Genomic DNA, 12,212 nt, shown 5'->3' with positions numbered 1-12,212 from the left:
TAAAGTATACACGGGGCCGTTTATTTTGGGTCAATTTGTATTTAAAACCCGCTGAGTCATGTCACGTGATCTTGACGTCAGCAAGCTCTAATGGCAGTCTGAATTTAAAAATTGTTGTTATCGGTAAAAAAAAATTTACCCCTCACACAAGCTAAACTATGAACTTCTACGCTATGACAACGTTATCAAAGTTATTAGCACATTCAAAATAGTTAGATACGATAGTTAAATGAAAAATAACAAGCCAAAAATGTGAAGTAAAAAAAAAAATGCGCTTACAAAAAATATTAACGATCAAAGTTTTTACAAAAAAAAAACAGCCAGACGCCATTTTCTTTTTTAGTAACAGTCTTTAGAGTAAGGAAGACGAAGTGGGAGAGAGAGAGAGAGAGAAACGCAAACAGAGAGAGAGAGATAGAAAGAAAAACGTTAACTTTTTCACCTTCAAATCGACAATTTTCGACGGGGGGGGGGGGTCAACAACGCATGCGTCAGCAAAATCCGTCCTCTCATGACAATGTCGCTTCTACGCATGCGTCATACGACGTCGTAACCTGATTTAGTTTACAGAGTTTAAAAAATGACATCATTTTGTGTACGTCATCTTAGGTCAGTTGGTTAGAGCGCTGGGTCATTATCTAAAGGTTTTGGGTTCGAATCGTGGTATGAGATGTCTTTTTTTTTTTTTCGATTTTTTAAAAATTTAAATATTGAAGCAGGGTTATTTAAGCTATTTTTCACGTAATATTCGTTTTTCTGTTTTTTTTTTTTTTACTTCGCTTATTCTTAGGTTTTCATTAACACCCCCCAACCCCGACCGACCACACACCCAAAAACACCTGGGCAACACCGGGTACTCACCGATTTTTAAAATTTTAATATTGAAACAGGCTTATTTAAGCCATTTTTCACGTTTTTTTTTTGTTTTTATTTTTCAGATTTTTTAAAGAAGTTTTAACGTTCGTTTTTCTGTTTTCTTTTTTGTTTTTCCGATTTTTACATTTAACATTGTTCGTTTGCCTTACGTTAGTTATTTTTTTATTTTTTTTTTTTTCGATTTTTTTAAGTTTTAACTTTTTTTTATATAATATTTAATTTTTATTTAATACTAGTAGGGGGTACCCGGCGATGCCCGGGTGTTTTGAGGTGTGTGTGGTTTTGGGTAAATCCAAACTCTGGAGGTGGGTGGGCGTTAAAATAAAAAAAAAAGTTTTGGTAGGTGAGTATGAGGATCGAACCCGAACCTTTGAGGCAAAGTTAGAAATTAAAGTGTGAAAAAAAGACGTACGATGTTAACCACTGGGCCACGGAGACATACAAGGGAAACACGTTTGCATTTATTTATTTAACTATTGACAGGTGACAGCAATAAAAGTTAACTGCTGCTTCTATTTGACCTAATTAATGAGGTCAAATAGAAGTCACGCAGTTAACTTGGGTTTGTTTACCCAACTTTGACTGGGTTTTTTCCCAACAGATGTTGGGGAGGGGAAACCAGCTCCCCATTGTCCAGATTGATTAACAATTGTCTGATATAAGTGAACTTTGTCCCCACATTGATCAAAGCTGATTCCTTCTGGACGTTTCCCGGCGCGATGCCGAGAATGAACGGTTTGAATTTAGTTTCACTTTATTTTATACTAAAAAGCAGGACAAACAGGCGACAGAGAGAAATAGCGCGAATCTCATAAAAGTTAACGTAAATAAATGTAGAGGCGACCCGCATTCCCAAATCGTAGATATTATTATCTAGGGGCTATATAAACAGTTGTAAGCAATAGTAACGACCCCGGGAGCGTGTGTGAAAGAAGCCTTTGCGAGACATACACAAAATGGCACACACATTTTGCTTTTTATATATATAGATTTAAAAATATTTACTTCGCTTATTCTTATGTTTTGATTACTCCTCCTCTGACTGAAGACAGAATACATGATGCATTTCTAGTTTAAAATCTTTTGTGTATCATTAAAACTCATTTCTGAGTTTTATGTTAACTATGATTTTCTTTTTAACTATCATATTATTTACAAAGATAAACAGATTTTGAATCAACGACAGATAATCATTGTCTTGTTCAAAAATGATTTTAATAACACTCTAGCTGAGAGTTCATCATTCAAACTCCTCAGCTAAACATTCACAGTTAATATGAATAGGAACAAATATATTGAAGACATTGCAAAGGCTGCTGCAAAGAAGGTGGGCTCCCTCTACTGCACTAGATAAATACTCGCACCTGACAGTAATCTATATCTCTACAAAATACCATTCGGCCATGAACATTGTTGCTTCATATAGTCTGGTGTACCAACTACTAACTTCTCTATTGGACCAAGTCCTAAAAGAGGGTCTCACATCTAATAAGCTTTTTTTTTTTTTTACAAAGGAGTCACCACTCATCAAGGCCCGAAGGTCACCCGAGGATAAGAGTTAATGGATGTACATTAGTCAATGAGACAATATCATAGTATTCGTTAGTGGAAATTTGGTAAATTGGATTACTTAAAAGGACGATTCATCAAGAACTTGTTTACGTTGGACTTGAAGATAACCATATTGTAGTTAGCTGGAAAGCAGAGAAACTAAAGAGTTCCACAGACGTGCAGTTCTAAGAAAGAAGCTTTGTTCATGTTTAGGTTTAAGCACAGATAAAGAGTGGGGGAATTATTGATAGACGAGTGTTTTTCTTGAAAGTTTGGCGAGAGAATGTGGGATGCTATGAAAATAACAATAAAGCAGAGACAAAGCTTGCAACATCTCTTCTGTGGGAAAGAGGTTGCAGGGAAGAGAAAAGGGCATTCCCCACTAGGTTATGAACTCTCACAAGGTAGGATAAGCTGCTAGCAGCTCCTGCCCAGATGTGGCAACAGTACTCCATCTTCGGACATACCTGGCTCTAATACAGATAGAGAATTGCATCAGTAATGAGATATCTACTGGAGTGACCTTGGCAATGGATTTGATGTATGTGTTCAGATCAAGAATAAAGGTCAGGCCCAGAAGTTTGTCAAAACATGAAGTCTCCCTAAGATAAGAGCCATTCATTTCAGTTGATGCCAAACAGGGATCAGAGCATTGATGATGTAAAGATAGAAGCTTGGTTTTAAATGCATTAAAATTAATCAGCCACTTCTTTCCCCATTCTACAATGTGCTCAAGATCAGAGAAGAAAGAATCAGAGAAAATTTGGTCGTTTTGGCCTTTGAAGTGTTGCCATAGATGGTAGTGTTGTCAGCAGAAATGTCTACAAATGATCTTAGGGTAGAATTAGCTGTAAAGTTTTTGGCAAAGATTTTGGTTTTGTCTGATGCTGACAAAATTACCTCAGCTCAGTTGGCACATGCTTCTGTTTGCTATTTGCCAAACTGGTGGTAACCAAGCCATTGCTCAGCTACTTTGGATTTAACAGACTGAGCATACAACTCTCTCGTGTTCTTTATTACTGTTTTATAGTAGTTGCTGAACAGTCATGAAAGCGGCTTTAATCTCAGTACATTTATTACGTTGGAAGCAATGGAAAAAATGATTTCTGTGCGTAATGGCAGCAGCACATTCTGGAGAGAACCACAGTTAGCTACTAGGTTTTTGCTGGAGTCTTTTGAAGGGTATGAAGTGGTCTATATCTACAATTAACCATTACATCATGGGTAGGTCTGATACTATAGAGGACACATTCTTTTTAAACATGTAATGCAGAGGAAGATCTGATATAAATCTATGGAAGCTATCCCAGTCAGCCATAGAGTATTAAGTACGATGGAGATGTATGTCTGAGGACTTATTACATTTCGTTTTTATCGACTGATACAACCAAGTGGTCAGAAGATCCCAGTGGGACAGAACTGAGGATGAACATAGCTCTGGGCAAGTTGTGAGAAAAAGGTCTGGGAGACTTGTATACTAATTGTCTATGTCGGGCACATGGGTTGGTTGATGAACAATCTGAGTGAGGTCGTAAGCAATGGAGAAATCATAACAGAACCTTTCCTCATCATCTGTCTTGTTTGAATGGGCTAACCATTCCATATTGTGAACATTGAAGTCTCCACAAATGTGAATGTTAGCCAAAAGATGAGCAGACAGGATGTGGTCAATTTTCTCAGATATTCTCTTAAAGATAGTAACTCCGCTGTTGTGGGGGTGATAGAGTGCAAATATAAACACAGTGGTGTGAGCAAGTGTCACCTGGAAGCACATATAGAGTAATTTAGGGTTTTCTCTGGAGATGTCTCTACCACATAAAAATCCATCTTTAATGTAGGCACATATTCCATACCTATGGTTATCTTGGGGGTCGGAGTTTGATGTTAAGTTAAAGTATCCTTTAATTATGAACTCGTTCAGGAAAATAGTCTGTCCAATGACAGTTTTGCTTAGGAATAATAACAAGCTCCAACCACTGTCCCATCACTGCAATGTTGCATTCAAGTATTTTAATGAAATGTGCTCCAACAAACTCATAGTGCTGGTGCCTCCTTGAGGTAAATACCCTTGACTAACCTGACAAGCAACAAAATGCCTTCACTATTGAGGTTTCCTCAATGCTGGAGAGTTTTCTACTCTAATAGTTTCTTTCCTCGAACTGCTAGACCTTGGAATTCTATCTATATTTCCTGCTTCACTGACTGAAGAAGTTTAAATGTAATGTAAACAAACACTTGCTTGTAGTCATTGTCTCCCATTCACAGTAGTTGCTTATGACTCGGTGGCAAACCGCTTTGTTTTGTTGGGTTGAATATGTTTTTTAAAAAAAGTTATAAAATCGAGTTTACTTTATGTTGTAATTCTACAATTTTTTTTTTCTGTTTAGATCAAAGAACTCTTAAAACCTGAAGTGATGGATGAAATTGTGGAATTAACGCGGCTGCGGTTGGAACAAGAAGGATTTTGATTAAAGGTCAGGATCAATGAAAATGATTGGTTGTTTTACAAAACATTTGCAATTTTGTGTTGTTTTCTTTTTCTTGTAACGTTGAGTTCCTTTTGAAAAAATTAATACTGTTGAGATGATGGATTGGGATCAGAAAAATCAGAACTTTTTTGAAATCAAAAAAATTAGCCTAATTTCCAATTCCAGAAACGTTTCTTTAAAAATATATTAAACTTAATAATTTTCCATTGCTGGTACTGATGATAAAATGATGAATATTTATAGTTTTGAATCTACCAATAAAATTAATATTGATACATCATAATAACAAAAGTACAATATAAATTATTTTACTTAGAACAAAAAAACATTCAGCATTGACAAACCAGTCAAAAGGTGGCTACAAAGTATGAAAAGTGATTTTCATGCCTTTATGAGAAACACACTTTGGCATCAGGTTTTTTTTTGATTTTGAGTTTCCTGTTATTTAGTAGTATTAGTAGTATTTAGTATGATTACTATTTACTGGTTTAAAAAATAAGTTCTAAATATATAACAAGTGGATGCGGTGAAAATAAAAGGTAATAAAAATGAATAATCAAAATAATTCTTGGTTATTAATATTATTGAAACAGTTTTGATAGTTTATATTCTTTCCACTGACAAGACACAAATACACAAATGTGTGAAAGACTGAAAAATGGCCTGTCAACATAAAAATATAAGTATGTATTAAAAAAAAACTATCTAAAAGCAATTAAAAATGTGTTTTATGAATTAAAAGTTAATTATTAACATGTTTTATATTTTCATATAAATGTAGAAATACGAGGGGCGTGCAATAAGTAATGCCCCTGACCCACTTCCAGTTGTCTGATCTAGCTGAAATTTTGCATGTGCAATGATTTATATCTCTACGGGTTATGTGGCAAATTACAGCTCTGAACCAATTGTGGTTTCTGTTTTACAGGTGTTTGAACTGAGTCAGGTGTGAAATGGAGCCTGTTGAATGTCGAGCAGTGATCCGGTTTTTGTATTTGAAAGGATGCACACCACAGGAGACTTTTGATGAAATGAAAGAAACTTATGGTGATAATGCCCCATCATATGACCTTGTAAAACGCTGGCATCGTGAATTCAAACATGGCTGGAAGTCTGTGGAAACAGCTCCCAGACCTGGTCGCCCCCCCTTCTGCCATTGATGAGGCATCTGTCCGTCAAGTTGAGGCTGCCATTTTGGAAGATCGGCGCATTAATATTCGCCAAATAGCCCAAAATGTCAAGATTAGTCCAGGGTCTATGGAAACTATCATTCATGACCATTTGCATATGTATAAGGTGTCTGCCAGATTGATTCCCAGGTTGCTCACACCATTCCAGAAGCGAGAACGCTTGGAGATGTGCCAAGAAGATGAGTCAAAGTTTTTCAAAAGACTGATTACACAGAATGAAACCTGGGTCCATCACTATGATCCAGATACCAAAGTCCAGTCAATGCAGTGGAAGCACTTGGACTCACCACCTCCAAAGAAGGCAAGGGTGCAGCTCTCTGCTGGCAAGGTCATGCTCACAGTCTTCTGGGACCAGGACGGAGTAGTGATGACAGATTTCCTGGTAAAGGGTATCACAATTACAGGAGTCTATTATGCTTCACTTTTGAGGAAATTAAGGGACGCTATGAAAATCAAAAGGCGGGGAAAGATCAGCAAAAAGTACCCTCCTCCTGCAGGACAACGTTCCGGTCCACAACTCGCATGTCGCCAGATCAGAAGCACGGGCGTGTGGTTATGAAATCCTTCCCCATCCTCCCTACTCTCCTGACCTTGCACCCTCTGACTTTCACCTCTTCCCAGCCATGAAGTTTTTTTTGAAAGGAAAGCGTTTCCCAGATAATACAGCCTTGATTTCTGAAGTCACGTTGTGGTTGGAGAACCAACTTGGGGTGTTCTACAAAAACGGTCTCCAGAGCTGCATCAAACGATGGGAGAAATGCATAACTCTGGTTCCTATGTAGAGAAAGACTAATAACTGTGCCAAGTTTCGTTTCTCTACTGCTATGGGAAGTGGATCAGGGGCATTACTAATTGCACACCCCTTGTAGATTCTTTTACTAAAAACTTGTTGTAGACGAAAGTCATCAGCGGAATTCTTCCCTAAACAAAAGTTAGATTCTACTTTTTTTAGGTGATTATGTGTGGAAACTCTGAAAAATCTAGAGTTTCATGTGTAAATTTAACTGAGGCCCCTATTTCTGAGTCATTCTCGTGTTTTGGAATAGTTATCGGAGATAAATTCTGTACATTTTTTGAGGGTGGGGGGAGTACCAACCTTTTAAGCGATTTATATTTTTCTAGTGAGTGGGAAAATAATTAAATTTATACACAAAATTTGTCTAAATTCTAAAATAATTATTTTTCTTTTTTCTTTTCTGCCAAGTTTTTCAGAGTGTTCATACATAATCACCTAAAAAATGGAATCTAATTTTGGAGGGTAGTGATTTAGTTAAGAATATTATTAATTCATTATCCTACTTATTTGTCTCTCCACAGAAGCCGATTTAGACACAAAATTGTTTTTTAATGTACAAAATCTAGTTTTCCAAGAAGCAGTATTCTAGATTGGGAGAAAAATAAAAATTACCTCAGTCTAGAAGGATTTCTTCTTCACTGACTGAGGACAGAAAAAATAAAGTGTTGTACCAGAACAAACACTACACTTTGAATTATTTATTTGCTAAAATCTAAAAGAAAATGCTGGTAGAAATTTACCTAATAAATGTATGTCACTAATTGCACAAAAATGTAACATTCTACCAATATTATGTTTAATTTTCGATTTTTGATTTATTATCGAGATTTCCCATTGGACTGTCTAATATCAGCCATTTTTTTTCTTGTTCTAATTCAAAACTTAACACCAATTGTGTTTCAAAGTAAATGAATGCTTTAAAATAAGATAAAACACAAAAACTTATCGAAGTAGGTAGGAGAGTAACTTATCTTGCCTTTGGTAACAATTGTTATATATTTGTTTTCTGATCATCTTTTTGTTTTGTTGTCTATCACATGAAAGGAAATTTCTCACTGTGTATTTGTTTGTTCTTTTTTTTGTTTTTTTATAAATTATCACTGAGAAACAAAAAAACTAAACATATCCATTTTTTTATACAATTTGTTCAAGCGCAAAATTATATATATATATAACTTGCTTAAACAAATTATTAGCCAATTTTTAAAAATTAACTTAAATCCACCTCATTTAATGAATTCTTTTGATAGGGGTCAGGGAATTTGTATTACTTTTATACTGTGTTTGTGTTCTTCTGGCTGTTTTTGTTAATGGAATCAAAATCAGTAACTGTATTGGAACTGGGGAGAAAACTATTGAAATCGTCCCATCACTAATAATGTTTTTCTTTTCAAATTTTTGTTTTCAAAACAAAGATTCTATAAAAATTTTATGATTTGAAAACATAAAAAAAACATTTGCGATTAGTTTGATGATCAAAAGTTAATAGAATCAATGCAGTGATGCACAAGGTTAGGAAATAAGCTACAGATCTTTTTATTTCAACTTTCAAATTACACAGCATATGATCAAATAAATACAACTTCTAGTCCGTTCTGGCTTATCATTGCCATGAAAGCTGTTATCGCATGCAACACTTCTACGTGTTTCTGTGATGAGTGTTGTATAGCCAATCATAGCTATAATGTTCACTTCCCCTTCTTATGAGCCAAAGTGATGCTGTTGTTTGGATAGTTAAAAAAGTTTTTTCTTTTTTTTTTGCTGTGATAAGGGCCAGATTTATAGTGAGCAAGTGTGCTAGGCAATTGGGCAGATGGACATTTGTACAAATTACATTTAAATTTCTGCAAAATGAACTTCAAAGTTAAGTGTGACAAAGAGGATAGCAAAGTCTATCTCTTTAGCAGGTGGACTAATTAGGTTCGGACTATTTTATAAAATTCTGTCTTTGTTCTCCTCCTTTTTGGGGAACAGACAATGGGAAGCTTTCATTATCTATAATTTTACATGCAGTAAAAGAATAAAGCATCAAAAATCATGAGCCATTGAACAACTATATTGTTCATGTTTTTTTTTTTTAAAATTATTTCTTACTTCATTATAGAACCAAAGGAAACAGAGAGACACAAACTTATATTGTTACTTTACAAGTAGATGTCACTATTACAATGTGTCAATGAGAAGATTACAGCTAATCTAATTTGGTCAAACAGATTCCCTCACTGAATGTTACAAACAATTAAGTAATGCTACATAACATTGCAATAACTCTACACTTAACTTTAAAAGCATGTTACCCTCTCCCCTCCCGTTCAGTAATATATAAGAGAAGATGAGTTTTTTAAAGACCACAAATGCTTTTTACAATATAAGTTTAATTAGAAATGTGGATGAAAAAATAGTTATGGACCCAAACTGAATTTAGGAAATCAATTTCTATTTTGCCAAACTTGTTAAGCGTTAGATTGTAAGGTGGGGGCAGGATACTTAAGGCTTTGATTTCCCCAAGCAAGATTAAAGAAAGTGTAATTTAAAATAGTTGATTAAGTAAGTAATAGTTGATTTAGTAAGAAACAAAAGACATTGTAGGTTGCTGTTCCTTTGTCATTTAGGAATTCTAGGAAATTATGAAGCAACGCCAAACCCAGCTGGTAATTAATAAATTGGCACAATAAATATTACATGTTTTACGTGATCATCATTCATGTCATACATTCTTCACTATGAAGAAAAAAATATTTTGAAGGAGGAAGGCATTTCGTAAAGGCTGTCAAAAAAGCAATTTGTGCTTTGAGATAAATCTAATTTTAGAAGATACCATTAAAATTTGTGCTTTCATTGAAATTAACTATAAATCTTCACTCTTTGAGACAAACAATGACAACCATTTCCTTTCAAATCTATATTTAGATTTATCATATTTGATTTATATATAATTATATAAACATCAGAAAAACTATATATATTTATATATATATATATATATATATATAATTCCTGGAATGTGATTATGTATAATTAATTTAATCTTCAAAGAAATCTCTTTTGTTCTGATCTTCATTTTAATTAAGTTTTTAATTTGTACTATTTTTAGATGCATTATCGCATCTCTATTAGTTATTTCTGTGTGTTGGTCTTTTAAGTTTGAAATCGCATTTTTGTCCCTCCTGACTTGCCTGCTCATGAGATTGGCTTTTAATATAGAGAAAACCAAGCTCACAAAATATTGTCTGAATTGAGGAAATGTAGTATCAGAACATGTACTACACATTCCTCCTAGCCAAAAAGCCAATGAAGAAATAACATTTTTGTCGATAAACGCACAGACTGGATGAATGCATCTTAAAAATGTATCCATTCTTTCTCTTGCTTGCGTTTATGTTTTTTTTCTTTAAACATTTCATAGAAATTTTTTGGCTTTCTAAATTGTTTAACTGTTCTTATTTTTCAGATATTTTTGGTCAGGAAGAGGATAAAAGAAGTTTGGATAAAAGAACTAAAACAAAAATAAAAAACTTTTTTTAAAATGAATAATTGTTTTGTATTCCACATTTTTTTTTAAAACCATTGCGTTTGATTCTCACTTTAATTCTCATTTCTATTGAAAGGAAGTTGAGCATTGGTTTACCTGTTTGAACTTTGTGTGTTGTGTTTGAGTTCAATCGGAGTTGCTGTATCACTTTCACTTAATACCTTTAGAAAACGTGTGAATCCATATGTCAGATTAAATAGTAGAGTTGACTAAATTACAAGTCTTATTAAGTAGTCTGGGAGAAGGAAAACTCAAAAAAATGTTACTCGTTGTGTGTTCTTCCCCCACCCCTCCTTTGCCCAGTACTATATTTTTACAGTTTTTAAGATTTTGACCACATCTGAGCAGATAGAGGTTAGAGTAAAGTGGCTTCAATACTTTTTCATAACTATTTGCATTCCACATATTACTGTATAGCCGTCTTGCGTTTAATTGTAGTTTGAAAGCTATCTTTTGGCAAATGAAAGCAGATGCTGAATATTGACAACATCCTGCAACTTTTTGTAATCAGATGGTTAATTGTATAAGATGCTGAGAAACTTTTCATTGACCTTTTTCTTTTGTAGGCAACTTTGCGAACAGAAACATGTCCACAGATGACAGCCATCACTGGTAAACACCAGTTGATTATCTTTAACTATTTCTAATGTGCCCTCTCTTTTGGTACATGATCTTTTTCACCCAAACAGAATCTTCTGCATCTTACATTCTCTCACTATCCAACATCTGCAGGAGTGGCATAAAATTTGTGAATGTGAACAATCAACAAACAGTTAAAATCCAGATGGATCCATTTGAGTGTTCAGGAAGTTTTGTGATATTCCAGCATTGTCTTTAAAATGCTTTGTACAATAACTTGAAACACCTTAAGTAAATCCATTATATCTTGCACCAAAAATCAGATTTTTATTTCCTGTCAGCCATTATCAAGATGTTGCTTGGTGTTACCCATCTCAGTTCAGGACACTTGCAACTACCAAAACTGGATAAAGAAGTTTGTATGTTCAATTTCTGAATTAGTTGAATATAACCGATTGCTAGTTCTTTTTATTGCACTGCAAATTTATTCAGTGAATTTGCTCTAAGCACATATGCAGATGCATGCATTAAATTATTTATAACATCATAACATAATTTAATAGAAAAAGAAAATAATTTGTTCAAAGTATAATTAGTGGATTAAGACAATTTATAAATAAGTGAAATAATATTAATAGGAGGTTGAAACATTGCATATAAAGGGAATTAAAATTTATAAAAAGTAATACACTGAAGTCATTAAAAAGTTATTTTTATGTTTTAACATATTGCATCATATGCTTTGATATGCTAACTCATTAATGTTGCATCACCATTCTCTGCACATCGATGGAAGGCCATCTGTTTTTTCATACTTTAGGAGCAATTGTGGTGATTGATGTGTGCGATGGGAGTGAAGTTTAGAAAATGAGAAACAAATCCCTTCAATTCTACAGACAAAATGCGATTATATTAGTAATGTGTAGTGGAAAGATATTCACATCATAAAAATGGGCAATGTCATTTCCATTAAAAACTGTGATAAATATTCAACTCTAGTTTGAACACAAACAATTTAAAAAATGTTCCCTTTTAAACAAGGTTAGTTAATTATATATTCTTAAAAAAGATGTTTCATACTGATTTCTTAATGCTTAAATAATGAAACAACGGAAGATTCTACTTATTAAAGACTTGGAAGAAAGCTATGGAAAGTAAAGGTCCATAGTTGGAAAGACTCCGAAAAAGAGGAAAGTCTC

General features: G+C 34.0%; 1 protein-coding gene across 1 annotated transcript in view; it reads left to right on the top strand.

The window, feature by feature from the left end:
* Positions 1–10,436, top strand: part of LOC145239848 (exosome complex component RRP4-like) — a 40,490-nt gene extending 30,054 nt beyond the window's left edge. The window contains exons 8-9 of the mRNA XM_080103400.1: positions 4,815–4,901; positions 10,354–10,436. Coding sequence (XP_079959526.1) covers positions 4,815–4,895 — 81 coding nt within the window. The 3' untranslated portion in view covers positions 4,896–4,901; positions 10,354–10,436. The remainder of the gene's footprint in view (positions 1–4,814; positions 4,902–10,353) is intronic.
* Positions 10,437–12,212: the final 1,776 nt, after the last annotated feature.

Source organism: Euprymna scolopes, chromosome 19 (genome assembly GCF_053919585.1).
Source record: "Euprymna scolopes isolate OS-2025 chromosome 19, ASM5391958v1, whole genome shotgun sequence".
NCBI lineage: Eukaryota > Metazoa > Mollusca > Cephalopoda > Sepiida > Sepiolidae > Euprymna > Euprymna scolopes.
The sequence above is the reverse complement of the archived record's forward strand: the minus strand, read 5'-3'. Positions and strand labels throughout refer to the sequence as shown.